The sequence below is a fragment of the Oncorhynchus tshawytscha genome, linkage group LG13 (assembly GCF_018296145.1).
Source record: "Oncorhynchus tshawytscha isolate Ot180627B linkage group LG13, Otsh_v2.0, whole genome shotgun sequence".
Classification (NCBI taxonomy): Eukaryota; Metazoa; Chordata; class Actinopteri; order Salmoniformes; family Salmonidae; genus Oncorhynchus; species Oncorhynchus tshawytscha.
In genome coordinates, this window is record NC_056441.1 from 42,961,768 (window position 1) to 42,978,310 (window position 16,543).

Consider the following 16,543-nt stretch of genomic DNA (forward strand, 5'->3'; position numbering starts at 1 on the left):
GCCCTGGCATGCTGTCAATTAACTTCTGGGCCACATCCTGACTGATGGCAGCCCATTCTTGCATAATCAATGCTTGGAGTTTGTCAGAATTTGTGGGTTTTTGTTTGTCCACCCGCCTCTTGAGGATTGACCACAAGTTCTCAATGGAATTAAGGTCTGGGGAGTTTCCTGGCCATGGACCCAAAATATCAATGTTTTGTTCCCCGAGCCTCTTAGTTATCACTTTTGCCTTATGGCAAGGTGCTCCATCATGCTGGAAAAGGCATTGTTTGTTGAACCGCTCTCCTTGAAGTTCTTGATGATCCGATAAATGATTGATTTAGGTGCAATCTTACTGGCAAAAATATCTTTGCTTGTGAAGCCCTTTTTGTGCAAAGCAATGATGAAGGCACGTGTTCCCTTGCAGATGACCATGGTTGACAGAGGAAGAACAATGATTCCAAACACCACCCTCCTTTTGAAGCGTCTACTCTGTTATTCGAACTCAATCAGCATGATAGAGTGATCTCCAGCCTTGTCCTCATCAACACTCACGCCTGTGTTAACGAGAGAATCACTGACATGATGTTAGCTGGTCCTTTTGTTGCAGGGCTGAAATGCAGTGGAAATGTTTTTCTGGGATTCAGTTCCTTTGCATGGCAAAGAGGAACTTTGCAATTAATTGCAATTCATCGGATCACTCTTCATAACATTCTGGAGTATATGCAAATTGACATCATACAAACTGAGGCAGCAGACTTTGTGAAAATTAATATTTGTGTCATTCTCAGCTTTTGGCCACAACTGTATTACATGGAATGTGCACAGGCTCCATGATGGAAAAAAGCATATGGTTCTTGAACACTTAAAGAGATTGTCAGCAGATGTGGTTTTCCTGCAAGAGTTACATTTCAAAAAAGTAGAAATGTATTATTTAAAGAGGAGCTGGGTTGGAGAGGACTATGCTGCCACCAACTGTAGTAACAGCAGAGGTGTAGGCATCCAAATGAATAAGAATACACCCTTTTCCAGCACACGGACCAAGAAGGCCGTTTTCTCATGTTGAATACATGGCAAGAAAATAAACATTGTTTTCCTGGTATGTCCCACCAGGGGCAAATCTGATGTTTTTTTCCCGATAGAATTCAAGCAATATTAGATCAAATCCAGACAGGAACTATTATTTTTAGCATGCGACCTAAATCATACATTTGATACGATTGACAGACATAGCAATAAAAAAAGACAAATTCAAGGAACCTCCAAAGAGGCTGCAAAATTTCAGCTCTACAAATCATTTCCAGTATACCTGGAGATTACTGTTCCCAACTACAAAAGACTAGTCCTTTTTTCTCAAAGTAAGAAAATCTATTAAAGAATTGATTACATTTATTTTATTTTAAAAAATACCCTAAACAATTTACTGGGTTAAACATGACAATAATATTGATCATTCTCTGATCTTCTATCATGTTTAATTACACCAACAGAAAATACACTTAGCGACAGAATATGGAGAATGAACAGAGCACATGTTCAAAACCCGAAATGTATTAAATAAGTATATGAAAAAAATAAAAATAAAATTGCCATTACAAATGTAGACATAGAGGATGGGAAAAGCCTAACCCTAATATAATTTCAGATGCATTTAAGGTGTACATTAGGGGAATGATAATCTCATACTCGTCAAAAGTTACTGTACATCTGAGTTAAAAATGAAAGAAAAATAAATCACTATTTTAGAAAAAGCCCATCAAAAAATAAAATGTCTGAATTTAAGCAGGAATGTGATCTTAACCTTTTGAAGAGCGCCAACAACTATAGGTTAAACTCAAAAGAAAGCATACTACTTAATGGCAAATAAACCTGGTAAACAGCCCTCACAAAACAAATACATGCCAAACCAGTTATAATTAAAAAAAATAAAGATACAAATATGTACCAAAAACAAATTGTATTTTGAAAATACATATTACAGCTTTAGAAAGTATCTGGTTAAAAAATAGATTACAGTGTAGTTCAGCCCAGTGTAATAAAACATACAAAATACATATTTGAAATACATGTAATTCCTTTGCATTTAGTAGAGAGAAAATCAATCAAATAGGACTCACACTGAAATGTCTGTTTTTTTCTCCCAAGCCAGTGCAGATGAAAAACATAGGCCTCATGTTGAATGTTCTTCAATATCAGGTCTCGAAAAAAATCCTGGCATGAACCCTGGGGACAATAAGAAAGCACATGTAAACAATACTCTCAAACCTTATTTGTATACAGTCAGACACAAAGACTCATGCTTGAAAGTTTTAGGAACCCTACACACAGCCTAATGTTCACTGTTACATGGGCATGTAATATTCATATGTGTAAACATACTGAATTGTAATTGGATGCATTTTACCGCCATATCTTACTGTGCTATGATTGGTTAAGACCACCCAAACGGTTAGGTCACAGGCAGTTTGGTCCTGGTTGGCAATACGTGAACATGCCAGTTATAGCTAGCTAATAAAGAGCTATATTAAGAAATATCCTGTAGTACTGCATTTTATTATTTTGTACAAAGTGAGCAAAACAAGACAGGGCAATAATATGATTAAAGCAAGAGAGACTTTGATTACATTGCAGTGCTGAAAACACTGTGACCGATAGAATGGAAGTCTTACTTATTCTCAGAATCAGAGCATAAGAAGTGGCATATAGAGGGTTTTTACACCATTCATTTTTCCCATAGGGGATTTTAGAAACCCTTTAAATAAGGGCTGTGTTTTGTGTGATGTTTTGATAACCATGTAAATCTCTCTGACAAGGTGACTTTTAATCAATATATTAGCCTCTATTTACTCTCAGATTCAAAAATGCTAATTAGCATGAAAGTAGACATGCAAAACTACAAACCCCTGCAAATCATCTCTAGCTGACACCTTTGCTAACAGGTATTTTGTCAATTTTTTTATTTTACCTTTATTTAACTAGGCAAGTCAGTTAAGAACAAATTCTCATTTTCAATGACAGCCTAGGAACAGTGGGTTAATAACTGCCTTGGTCAGGGGCAGAACGACAGATTTTTATCTTGTCAGCTTGGGGATTCGATCTTGCAACCTTCCGGTTATTAGTCCAACGCTCTAACCACCTGCCACAATCGAAAACTTTCACAAGATAGTTCACAGAATTGTCCATTTAAAGAAATTTAGCTAATTTATGAATAACTACATTTAGCTACATGTGCCTTGATTCGGGACCCTCATCCAGATCATGGCATTTTCAAATCAAATCAAATCAAATTTTATTTGTCACATACACATGGTTAGCAGATGTTAATGCGAGTGTAGCGAAATGCTTGTGCTTCTAGTTCCGACAATGCAGTAATAACGAACAAGTAATCTAACTAACAATTCCAAAAAAACTACTGTCTTATACACAGTGTAAGGAGATAAAGAATATGTACATAAGGATATATGAATGAGTGATGGTACAGAGCAGCATAGGCAAGATACAGTAGATGATATCGAGTACAGTATATACATATGAGATAAGTATGTAAACCAAGTGGCATAGTTAAAGTGGCTAGTGATACATGTATTACATAAGGATGCAGTCGATGATATAGAGTACAGTATCAACGTATGCATATGAGATGAACAATGTAGGGTAAGTAACATTATATAAGGTAGCATTGTTTAAAGTGGCTAGTGATATATTTACATCATTTCCCATCAATTCCCATGATTAAAGTGGCTGGAGTAGAGTCAGTGTCATTGACAGTGTGTTGGCAGTAGCCACTCAATGTTAGAGGTGGCTGTTTAACAGTCTGATGGCCTTGAGATAGAAGCTGTTTTTCAGTCTCTCGGTCCCAGCTTTGATGCACCTGTACTGACCTCGCCTTCTGGATGACAGCGGGGTGAACAGGCAGTGGCTCGGGTGGTTGATGTCCTTGATGATCTTTATGGCCTTCCTGTAGCATCGGGTGGTGTAGGTGTCCTGGAGGGCAGGTAGTTTGCCCCGGTGATGCGTTGTGCAGACCTCACTACCCTCTGGAGAGCCTTACGGTTGAGGGCGGTGCAGTTGCCATACCAGGCGGTGATACAGCCCGCCAGTATGCTCTCGATTGTGCATCTGTAGAAGTTTGTGAGTGCTTTTGGTGACAAGCCGAATTTCTTCAGCCTCCTGAGGTTGAAGAGGCGCTGCTGCGCCTTCCTCACGATGCTGTCTGTGTGAGTGGACCAATTCAGTTTGTCTGTGATGTGTATGCCGAGGAACTTAAAACTTGCTACCCTCTCCACTACTGTTCCATCGATGTGGATGGGGGTGTTCCCTCTGCTGTTTCCTGAAGTCCACAATCATCTCCTTAGTTTTGTTGACGTTGAGTGTGAGGTTATTTTCCTGACACCACACTCCGAGGGCCCTCACCTCCTCCCTGTAGGCCGTCTCGTCGTTGTTGGTAATCAAGCCTACCACTGTTGTGTCGTCCGCAAACTTGATGATTGAGTTGGAGGCGTGCATGGCCACGCAGTCGTGGGTGAACAGGGAGTACAGGAGAGGGCTCAGAACGCACCCTTGTGGGGCCCCAGTGTTGAGGATCAGCGGGGAGGAGATGTTGTTGCCTACCCTCACCACCTGGGGGCGGCCCGTCAGGAAGTCCAGTACCCAGTTGCACAGGGCGGGGTCGAGACCCAGGGTCTCGAGCTTGATGACGAGCTTGGAGGGTACTATGGTGTTGAATGCCGAGCTGTAGTCGATGAACAGCATTCTCACATAGGTATTCCTCTTGTCCAGATGGGTTAGGGCAGTGTGCAGTGTGGTTGAGATTGCATCGTCTGTGGACCTATTTGGGCGGTAAGCAAATTGGAGTGGGTCAAGGGTGTCAGGTAGGGTGGAGGTGATATGGTCCTTGACTAGTCTCTCAAAGCACTTCATGATGACGGATGTGAGTGCTACGGGGCGGTAGTCGTTTAGCTCAGTTACCTTAGCTTTCTTGGGAACAGGAACAATGGTGGCCCTCTTGAAGCATGTGGGAACAGCAGACTGGTATAGGGATTGATTGAATATGTGCGTAAACACACCGGCCAGCTGGTCTGCGCATGCTCTGAGGGCGCGGCTGGGGATGCCGTCTGGGCCTGCAGCCTTGCGAGGGTTAACACGTTTAAATGTCTTACTCACATCGGCTGCAATGAAGGAGAGACCGCATGTTTCCGTTGCAGGCCGTGTCAGTGGCACTGTATTGTCCTCAAAGCGGGCAAAAAAGTTATTTAGTCTGCCTGGGAGCAAGACATCCTGGTCCGTGACTGGGCTGGGTTTCTTCCTGTAGTCCGTGATTGACTGTAGACCCTGCCACATGCCTCTTGTGTCTGAGCCGTTGAATTGAGATTCTACTTTGTCTCTGTACTGGCGCTTAGCTTGTTTGATAGCCTTGCGGAGGGAATAGCTGCACTGTTTGTATTCAGTCATGTTACCAGACACTTTGCCCTGATTAAAAGCAGTGGTTCGTGCCTTCAGTTTCACACGAATGCTGCCATCAATCCACGGTTTCTGGTTAGGGAATGTTTTAATCTTTGCTATGGGAACGACATCTTCAACGCACGTTCTAATGAACTCGCACACCGTATCAGCGTATTCGTCAATGTTGTTGTCTGACGCAATACGAAACATCTCCCAGTCCACGTGATGGAAGCAGTCTTGGAGTGTGGAGTCAGCTTGGTCAGACCAGCGTTGGACAGACCTCAGCGCGGGAGCTTCTTGTTTTAGTTTCTGTCTGTAGGCAGGGATCAACAAAATGGAGTCGTGGTCAGCTTTTCCGAAAGGGGGGCGGGGCAGGGCCTTATATGCGTCGCGGAAGTTAGAGTAACAATGATCCAGGGTCTTTCCACCCCTGGTTGCGCAATCGATATGCTGATAAAATTTAGGGAGTCTTGTTTTCAGATTAGCCTTGTTAAAATCCCCAGCTACAATGAATGCAGCCTCCGGATAAATCGTTTCCAGTTTGCAGAGAGTTAAATAAAGTTCGTTCAGAGCCATCGATGTGTCTGCTTGGGGGGATATATACGGCTGTGATTATAATCGAAGAGAATTCTCTTGGTAGATAATGCGGTCTACATTTGATTGTGAGGAATTCTAAATCAGGTGAACAGAAGGATTTGAGTTCCTGTATATTTCTTTCATCACACCATGTCACGTTGGCCATAAGGCATACGCCCCCGCCCCTCTTCTTACCAGAAAGATGTTCGTTTCTGTCGGCGCGATGCGTGGAGAAACCCGCTGGCTGCACCGCTTCGGATTGCGTCTCTCCAGTGAGCCATGTTTCCGTGAAGCAGAGAACGTTGCAGTCTCTGATGTCCCTCTGGAATGCTACCCTTGCTCGGATTTCATCAACCTTGTTGTCAAGAGACTGGACATTGGCAAGAAGAATGCTAGGGAGTGGTGCACGGTGTGCCCGTCTCCGGAGTCTGACCAGAAGACCGCCTCGTTTCCCTCTTTTTCTGAGTCGTTTTTTTTTTTGGTCGCTGCATGTGATCCACTCCGTTACACTGGTTGTAAGGCAGAACACAGGATCCGCATCGCGAAAACATATTCTTGGTCGTACTGATGGTGAGTTGACGCTGATCTTATATTCAGTAGTTCTTCTCGGCTGTATGTAATGAAACCTAAGATGACCTGGGGTACTAGTGTAAGAAATAACACGTAAAAAAAACAAAAAACTGCATAGTTTCCTAGGAACGCGAAGCGAGGCGGCCATCTCTGTCGGCGCCGGAAGGAAGCTTTTGTGGTTTTGTAGTTCTTTATGATAGCCACATTAGCATTTCATTTTTTTTGGGGGGGTAAATACAGGCAAATATATTGATGAAAGTCACCTTGTCCTAGAGACATTTACAGTTATCAAAACATCACGCCAGGGTAAGCCTACAGGAAACAGAACCCTTATTTTACGAGTTTCTAAAATCCCCTATGTGAAAAACGATTGCAACCATTTCCCTGTTTGACCGTTAGGTTTTATGGGTATTATGACTCACACTGTGGTACTTTTTTATGCTGATGTTTGCTCATATGAGGAAAATTTTCATACACAAATCAAAATTTGAAGAAAAAGCCCCTTTTCTTAATTTTAAAAAATCTATTTGGGAAACTATTTAGAGTCATTAAAACGTATACAAAACAAAATGTCTGGCTGGCTTCTCAACATTTTTTACCCCCAAGCCATAAGACTCCTGAACAGGTAATCAAATGGCTACCCCCAACTCACCTTTACGCTGCTGCTACTCTCCGTTTATCATATATACACAGTCACTTTTGTTATGTTTGTTCATTGTATAATGACAAACCGGGGCGTAGGTATAACTACTTTTAATGAACATATACTTCAGCTAAAAAACTCCTTGTTTAGCCATGCAAGGCATTATTCAACCACCTGCCCACCCGCATAGCCTGCTGGGTAACGTAGTCTAAATGTTATTAATGCACAACAACACAACTTTAACTATACATTCATGTACATGCTACCTCAATTGGGCCGAACAACCAGTGCTCCCGCACATTTGCTAACCGGGCTATCTGCATTGTGTGCCACCCCCTCTTTTACCCTACTGTTACTCTCTGTTCATCATATATAATACATAGTCACTCTAACCATTACCCTACTGTTACTCTCTGTTCATCATATATAATACATAGTCACTCTAACCATATCTACATGTACATACTACCTCAATGAGCCTGACTAACCGGTGTCTGTATGTAGCCTCGCTACTGTAATTTTTCACTGTCTTTTTACTGTTGTTTTATTTCTTTACTTATCTATTGTTCACCTAAAACTTTTTTTGCACTATTGGTTAGAGCCTGTAAGCAGGGGTGAAAATCTGATATCAACTTAGGATGGGACAATTACATGAAATTTTCTCAAGAGCAATTCCTGAGGGGGACACCAAAAGTAGTGCTGTAACACATAGCCTACGTTGTAATATGTTAAATGTATATTGAGGAACCATAATTACTACTACTGGATAATTGATAGGTACAGTAGTTAACTGAAGGGTTGTCCCAACTTGTTAAAATGTTTAAATCATTATAATACTACTAATAATAAAAGTTATAGCAGTGTTCCTCATCAGCCCAGTATGTATGCAGGTATTTGTATTTACAACCAGCAATACCAAGCAAGGCCAGTAGGTGGTAATGGTACTGTACACTGTATGGGTGCAGGTTTCATAAATATAATGAACATGGTGCGATCTCATCTCAAAGAATCTCCATTGAGAACCATCACAAAGTTGGTCTACACACTGAACTGACCTTTTTATTTAACTTTTTCTGATTCATTTATATAGTCATTAAATATGTGCCACTGGTTTGAGTCTATTACAACATCTTTACAAGAACAAAACGCTCAGAGTAAGTACAGTTCTAAAAGCAAGATAACTACTTCAATGAAAAATGCAAACAAATCAACCAAAATATCCTTCAGAAATACTTGGTTATTGTTCAGTCAGTGTCTCAACTCTTCAAACAACAGCTATGGACAAATATGTCACACAAAGTATGCCATTTTAAATTAAATCAAATCAATAATTAGTAAGTGTACTGTCATGTACTAAAAACTACTAAACAAAATAACAAATATCATACTATACACCAGGGGTTCTCAAACAGGGTAGGTGGACCCCTAGGGGTCCCTGGTGTAATGACAAGGGGTCCATGAAATAAAAAATTGTAATGAACGTATTCGGCAGAACAAGGATTCCACTAACTTTACATATAATATAGAGGGGGTGGAGGTCCCTGAGAACCACTCAAAACCTTGCCTGCCTTTCCTCAAGGGGGTTCCAGTACTCAAAAAAGGTTGAACCACTGCTATACACACTACTGAACAAAAGAACCGAAGATATGTTTGAGGGTTTCAATGGATCCAACAAATTGCTGGCAGATATTTCCCCTCAAGACTGTCCAGCCTGTTTTTATGTACATTACAGACAAAATTCTGATCAGCACCTCAACTTGGTCAACCAACCCCCGCACCTCCACTGGAAGCCTCCTGAGGACCTCTGCTGCCTCTCAACTGCTGCTACAGGGGTATTTGTTGCGAAAGAGAGGCAACTGCACTGAAAGTAAAGGGGTTTAAGGGATGTTGTTAAGAGGAGGGCGGTTTTTAGTTATTTGGAGGGTGTGGGGTTTGATTTTTGTTTTTTACAGGAGGTTCACCTGAGGGATGGAGGGGATGTTAGTAGGTTTAAGAGGGAGTGGGACGAGGGGAGTCGGTTTGGGGTATTGGGGGTGCACTCATCGGGGTAGGGATTTTGTGTGGGCACAGGGAGGTAAAAGTGGAGGATTCTTTTGTGGTAATGCAGGGGAGGGTTATAGGGGTGGATGTCACGATAAGGGATTGTAAATTTAGATTAGTGGTGGTGTATGGGCCACAGGTGGTGGCAGACAGGAGGCAGATGGTGGACTGTCTGACGCCCCTGTGTGTCACAAATAGGAAATTAGTGATAGGGTGGATTTTAATACAGATTTAGGAATAGGGGGGGATAGCAGTGCAGGCGCCATTACCGGGCTAATGGCTTGCCATGGTCTGGTTGATGGTGGTCTGCACACTACTCCGAAAATGGCCGGTCCTACATGGCGCAACTCCAGGGGGGTTGAGCGGAGGCTCAACTATATTTTTGTACCCAGGTCTTTGGGTAAGTCGTCTGGGCGGCTGTTGCCTGTTTTCTTTTCGGATCACGACGGGGTTCTCCTGCAGATGGGGTCGTCAGTCTGCCTCTTTGTTAGGGGGTACTGGAAGTTAGATCGGGATGTGCTGGAGGAGCAGGCTTTTGTTGACGGGTTTTATGGTTTCTCTTGGAGGCATGAAGGCCTCCGGGCCATGTGCGAGGGGGTGTTAGAGTGGTGGGAATTAGTTAAGGTGAGGATTAGGGCTTTTATAATAGGGTATTGCAAGAGGAAAAAAAGGGAGGAGAGGAGGGAGGTGGATCGTATCCAAAGGTTAATTGAACTCGAGTACGAGGCAGGCAACCTCGGCGGGTCGTTTGACTGGGAGAGATCCGCAACCCTAAAGGTGCAGCTCAGGGAGCGGAAGGCTCGAGCTTTCCTGGAGCGTGCGCATAGTGGCTTTCTAGAACACAAGGAGACTTGTTCTGCTATGTTCTTTAAGTCGGTTAGGGCCAGACAGAGTAGGAAGGTAATGCATGGCGTTAGGGAAGAAAATGGTAGTATAGTTAGAGAACCAGAGGATATGGTCAGGGTGACAACTGATCATTTCCAAGGTTTATTTAAGGAAAGGGAAATAGATGTAAGAGCAGGGAAATGTGTTTTTAGAACACTTGTCCAGGCGGTTGCCGGAGGACATTAGAGAAGTGATGGAGGCCCAGATCTCACTAGAAGAGGTTGAGAGCGCTCTTAGAATGATGGGAAAAGGGAAGGTGCCTGGGATGGATGGGCTGCCGGCTGAGTTTTAGCTCAAGTTTTGGGGTATACTTGGACCGGTGGTCCTCGAAGTCTTGAAGGCCATCCTTGAGACGGGGGTCCCGGGGGGGATCAATGGCTGTTGGTGTGCTGTCACTTTTATATAAAAAGGGGGAATTAACAGACCTTGGCAACTGGCGGCCGTTGACCATGCTGTGTGTAGATTACAAGCTACTTGCATTGGTTTTAGCTGACCGGTTGCGCACAGCCCCTCCATACGTCGTCCATGAGGATCAGACGTGCGGGGTAGAGGGCCGCTCTATTAGATGGAACCTACAGTTAATCAGGGACTCCATCGCTTGGGTTGAAGATAGAGGACTGCCTTTAATGGTAGCAGCGCTAGATCAGGCGAAAGCCTTTGATCGCGTGAATAGATCATTTTTATTCAGAGTGTTAGGTCGATTAGGATTTGGGGAGAAGTTCATAGGATGGATTTGTACATTATATGTCGGAGCGGGGTGCCGAGTTAGTGTAAATAGTCACTTGGGTGACGTTTTTGACCTCTCGTCTGGGGTCAGGCAGGGGTGCCCACTCTCGGCTCTCCTCTTCGTTCTGTACATGGAGCCTCTGGGGGCTGCCATTAGGGCAGACACAGGGGTGGAAGGCTTGTTGATCCCTGGAAGTGGTGGGCTGCGTGTTAAGATGGCGCAGTACGCTGACGACACTTCCTTGCTGCTGTGCAAGGACTCGTGCCTGACAAGGTCCCTTGCCATCTTTGGGGATTTCACCCGAGCGTTGGGAGCGGTTCTGAACCATGCAATGTCTTCCGTCAAGTTTTTCGGAAGATGGCACAGTAGAACGGATGTGCCTGGGGGGGTTCTCTCTCTGTGAGGGGGCCCTGAGGATTCTCGGGGTCCATTTTGAGACCTCCGGCTCAGCGACGCTAAACTGGAACATGCGTATCGCAGTGGTACAGAGGAAGCTAGCAATGTGGAAGGCTAGGTATTTGTCTTTTATGGGCAAAGTCCTGGTCCTAAAGGTGAATGTGTTGCCGTCTCTTTTGTATTTGGCGTACAACTACCCATTGCCGGCTTGTCTGAGGAGGCCTCTAGTGAGGCTTGTGTTTCAGTTCATGTGGAGTGGCAGGTGCGAGTGGGTCGCCAGGGCACACATGATCTGTCCCATCGGGGAGGGAGGTAGGGGGGTACCACATTTCCCCCTCAAGCTGGACACAATTTTTGTTTCTTTCTTGTTAACGGAGCTTGCTCATCCAGTGATACACCCGTCCGGTTACCTCCTGCGGGTGTTCTTCTCGTATCAGGCGAGAAGCGTAATGGTGTGGTCTAAGATCACAGGCACCTGTACGAGGAGGTCGGGGACGGATAGGGACAGGTTTCTGCTCTGGCTTCTCATGAGTCTCTTTAAACGGGGGCTGTGGGAAGCCAGGCAGAACATGGTGAAGACAGGGAGAGATTGGGGGGTGGAAGGGATAGTGAGGAGGGTGGAAGGAGATTTGAGGGGGAGGATGAAGAGGGAGGAGAGGAAGTGGGGGCAGCATGCTGCTCGGGAGAGGTGGAAGGGGGGTTTAGGGCTGGGTGTCATTTAGATTTGTAAGGGGATAGATTAGGGATGGGGAGATAGGGATAGGTGTTTGTAGGGTGACGGGGAGGGAAGATGCTCCCCTGAGGTTTTGTTTGGGGTTTTGTTTAGTTAAATTAGTTCAATTAAAATACCATTATTTGAGTATGTATGAAAATTATGAGTTGTAAAGAATGAATGGTATTGAAGATAATAAATTATTTTGTATAAAAATTTAAAAAAGATAGGCTTTACAGGTTTTCACGTTACGTTTGTTGTATTGTTCGTTTTTTCATCGTCATTAAACATGTATCAAGAATACCACGCTGCATTTTGGTCCGACTCTCCTTCACCGCAAGAAAACCGTAACAGTGTCTTAATGGATTCAATCAATGTTGTTGCTTTCTCATACAGTGCAAGGTAGCTTTTGTCATTTCTGCTGTTTACCCCACGCGCTGGATAACTGGACACTGATTGGATTTAGCTGGTGTGCTGTTACAGTTACACAGTGGCGGTGGGTTTGGCCGTTTTGATGTGCTGTGAATTTTACAATAGCTTTTCTCCCGTTCCTAAATCCTGCACTAATGAAGGCAGCATCCGCTCTTTGGCCAAAAGATGGCTGGCTTGAAAACCCTTGGCTACAGTGAAAACACAAAACTCCTTTTACTGATGGATTATAATGTAGCTAGGGGAAATTGCAAAACCATCTCTCTTGAAACCTCAACACTCTGTTGGCAAGAGTTTGCGGTTCTATAAATTGTGGGTGTGGCTGATATTGTTTTGTGCCATCACTGAGGTAACTGGACAATGCTGTGCCACTGTCCCCTATACTGGTGCTGCTGGCAACAAGGTTGACACCTGGTCCTGCCGTGGCCGTGCCACTGTCCGCTATACTGGTTCAGCTGGCAACAAGGTTGACACCTGGTCCTGCCGTGGCCGTGCCACTGTCCCCTATACTGGTGCTGCTGGCAACAAGGTTGACACCTGGTTCTGCCGTGGCTGTGACACTGTCCTCTGAAGTCTCTCTCCTTGTCTCTTTCCCTTTCACCACCCTCACTGACTCAGTCTCCTAGAAAATAAATAAGGTGTTTGTCGTACTCCGAACTACCAGTACCCAGAACTACACAATCACAACAGCAATACCATTGCCTTAAACAAATCTTAGTTCAGTCACCAGTTTAAGTTGAGAGTGGGGGTATCCATGGCATTTTCCAATTATGTCCCTATTTTACAAGTCAAAAAAATGTAGAACCTTTCATAATGTTGCCAAACAAAGACTCAACAAACTTACCTGAGACTCCCTGTCTCTGCCAGTCTGTCCCTGCCCACCTGTCACCAGCTCTGCTGTCTGTGTGCCCTCTGTTGCCTGATCTGCCTAATGACATCATTGTGAAACGTTTCCATTAGCTTTTCACTTCTTTCTAATGAACATTTTATCAACTAGTCTTAGGCTACTAGGGTTCTTGCTTTGCGTTTTGGTGTACTGAAAAATACTGTATTTTTACCTTTTTCTGAAATTGTTCTACCTGGCAGGCTGGCTAGCTGCACAAACACACACACAGTGTGTAGGTTATTTACAGTAGATGGGCTTCTATCATTCTATATGGGCTTCGATCTAAAAGGTAGCTAGCAAATGTGAAACGGATTGCAGTGACAGGAGTTGACAGCTGTATGAGATCATGAGTTCGCCATTTACACAACATATGCTGCAACCTTTTGTAATTTTAATATAGTTTGTTTCATATTGGCTGGCTTGCAACAATAGCTGAATTTGCAAAGCTAGCGAGCACCAATTCCATTTCTGTGGTGTTTGCTATAATCTTTGCTATTGTCAGTTTACTCCAAGATCAGCATACGTGCTTCAAAGTCCCATAGCGACAATTTAGTTTTTGCAACTAGACCATTAAAGATATTTAAGACAATGGTAGAAGAGAGTGTAGTTGTGTTCAGTTTATCGCTAACCTTATCACAGGGACTTTGAAGCACTACAGCTGCATGCTGATCTTGAAATAAACGGACGATAGCAAAGATTCCATCTTTGACGACGCCACATAAATGGAATAGGTACTAGCTAGATTAATAGTTAATGTTTGCCCGCTAGCTCTGCAAATGCAGCTAGTGTGTGCGTAAACCCTGCCAACATAAATTTAAAATCATTGCTATGGCGCGATTGACTGGATTTACCTCACGTCAGTTAAGTGCATTGAGTGCCTTTCAGAAAGTAGATACGAACCCTCTGTTACCTGCCACACAAGGAACTGGCAGTGGATCAAACCATTGTGAGACAAAGGGCGGGGGTCGCAATCTTTTGAAACTTAAAAACATGCTATTAAGTGTCTATAATCAGCACACGTGCTTTTGTTGTATTATTAATATTATTGAAATTACATATTTATGTTTACAGTGATATATTGGGGGGGACAAATCATATTTTTCCCAGGATGGGGGGATCGTGTCCCCCCGTCCCCCCTGGGATTTCCGCCTATGCCTGCAAGTAAGCATTTCACTGTAAGGTCTACTTCAACTGTTGTATTCGGCGCACGTGACAAATAAACGTTGATTTGATTTGAAAATTTCAAAAAAAAATGTATTCGCTACGCGTCTGTATTTGAATTGATATAATGTGGATTTGTTTTTTGTTCTCTTATTTATTAGTGGAATTCCTTTGGCTGTTCTGTTTATGTTTTGCATGTTACTGTTTAATAAAAAATAAAATATTAAAACAAAGATTCCCCACACTGTCGCTAGATGGCAGCAAATCGTTTCCCCAGCCACTCCCACACAGTGAAATTGCACTTTTCCGCATGTGAAAGTACACAGCGAAGTACTTTCTGCTGCAGCAGGGCTGTTAATCTGCGTAGTTGAGAAATTGTAATGGCGAGGCTACTAGCTAGATCCAATTTTCGGGGCTTCTTTGCCACCCAGTTCAGGATGAGATCCGACCAGGTAAATGTGATGAGGCACTGACAGTGGTGTTGTTTTGTATAGCTTGCTGGTTAACTTAGTTGCAGCTCCCATAGCTAGTAAATAGCCTAACAAGACTGATAGCGATTTCCTCGAAATAATCATTGTACTGTTTGTCTTCTATTGATCCATTTTATATTACAAACGTTTGATCATGTTTCCGTTTAATTGTTTTGGTTAACGTGTAGACCAACCAAGACAGCTTGAACAGTAGCAAGTAACTCAATAGGTGGCAGTGTTGTATATGTTTTGTCAGGAAATAATAAAGGGGATTTGGAATGTCTAGGACGGTAGGACCACCATGAAGGCGTAGTCCAACCATGGATGATGTCTAATAAATGCTATGTTGTTACATTTAACCCTCTCTTTCCATAATATATATTCAGGTGTGTGATATGGTCAGGTATTAGACCTTACCTCAGATAGTGACATGTTTGTTTTTTCCCGTGGGAGACCCGAGCTGTGATTTGATATCTCTCCCTCTCTCTAGCTAGGTGAGCTGGGCAAAGGAGCAGGAAAGGGAGGCGGTGGAGGAGGCTCGGTGAGGGAGGCAGGTGGTGCCTTTGGAAAGAAGCAAGCTGCAGAGGAGGAGCGTTATTTTCGGTAAGTGGATTATTTTTGTAACCTGGATGACCAGACATAACTACTATGTTTATGAACCAGTCTATCCATTTTGGAGGAAGGTATACATAGCTCTTGCCTTTTGACTCCAGTGGATAAAGTCTGATCATAGTAAAGAAGAATCCCCTTCTCGCATATTCCTCATGTTAAGGCCACATGAACGCAACCCAGGGGTGTATTCATGTCGTCTTGCAATGGAAACATTTACCATTTATGAATCAAAAGTATCGAAACTGGGAGGGGCCTACCCAAATTTGAAACTGAGAGGGGCCTACCCCTCCCCGACACTGGGAGGGGCCTACCCAAAACTGTTTCCGTTTTGAGTAAATTGTTTGTTGCAAAACATTTTGCAATAAAGGGCATAATGAATACACCCCTGGTTTAATTTTTGCCTCATTAGAGAAATCAACCAAACTTTTTCTCCCTCTTGCTCCTCAGTCAGAAGGAGAAGGAGCAGTTGTCTGCCCTACGGAAGCACCATGAAGAGGAGATTGACCACAGCAAGAAAGAAATTGAGCGTTTGCAGCGTGAGATTGACCGTCACAAGGGCAAAATCAAGAAACTGAAACATGATGACTAAGCTCAGTCTTTATTCACACTGCTTACATTAGGCCAAATATCACCCATTTGCCTGATTTTGTGTTTGTAGGCAATTGTATAATAGTTACATTCAAAACAATAATAAAACACTAGTTGTTTTCCAACTGGGAGAGTTTTTTTGTGATTACTTTCAATACCACTGTAGAATGTTTATCTTGAAATTGGGCACATTTTTTATGACAGTTGAGTATTTCATTTCAGGGGTGCCATATTTTTGAAAGTCTTGAGTTTTGAACTGCACACATTCAGCTGTGACAGGAGGACCAATCAAATCAAAACCAGTTCTAACATTGATTACAATAATCACATCTTCTTCCTCATGCATTTCAAATAAATCTGATGTCCATCGCCAAGCTCTCATAACGAAATCGGTACAGAATTTGTTTTCACTCATTCTGTTCAGTAT

At 43.2% G+C, this 16,543-nt stretch overlaps 1 protein-coding gene and 1 long non-coding RNA gene across 3 annotated transcripts; one reads left to right on the top strand and one right to left on the bottom strand.

Moving 5' to 3' along the window:
- Positions 1-1,356: 1,356 nt before the first annotated feature.
- Positions 1,357-14,215, bottom strand: LOC112266655. 2 transcript variants are annotated; one of them, XR_002955977.1, is made up of 3 exons: positions 14,137-14,215; positions 13,244-13,327; positions 1,357-2,202 (listed from the first exon to the last, which is right to left on the bottom strand). It is a non-coding gene; the product is annotated as an uncharacterized LOC112266655 (long non-coding RNA). The 2 variants fall into 2 exon arrangements; XR_006078625.1 differs by lacking the exon at positions 14,137-14,215 and adding an exon at positions 13,458-13,548.
- Positions 14,216-14,724: 509 nt separating this feature from the next.
- On the top strand, positions 14,725-16,245 carry atp5if1a (ATP synthase inhibitory factor subunit 1a). The gene is made up of 3 exons (XM_024444335.2): positions 14,725-14,898; positions 15,407-15,519; positions 15,976-16,245. Exons 1-3 carry the CDS (start codon positions 14,827-14,829, stop codon positions 16,115-16,117), a joined length of 327 nt encoding a protein of 108 aa, XP_024300103.1. The 5' UTR covers positions 14,725-14,826; the 3' UTR covers positions 16,118-16,245.
- The last annotated feature ends 298 nt before the right edge of the window (positions 16,246-16,543 follow it).

Excerpts from the sequence above, each read along its gene's own strand:
- atp5if1a (XM_024444335.2), top strand. The coding sequence starts at position 14,827 with ATGGCGAGGCTACTAGCTAGATCCAATTTTCGGGGCTTCTTTGCCACC. Across the intron at positions 14,899-15,406 it reads TCAGGATGAGATCCGACCAG|CTAGGTGAGCTGGGCAAAGG; the intron begins GTAAATGTGATG and ends CCCTCTCTCTAG. Across the intron at positions 15,520-15,975 it reads GAGGAGGAGCGTTATTTTCG|TCAGAAGGAGAAGGAGCAGT; the intron begins GTAAGTGGATTA and ends CTTGCTCCTCAG.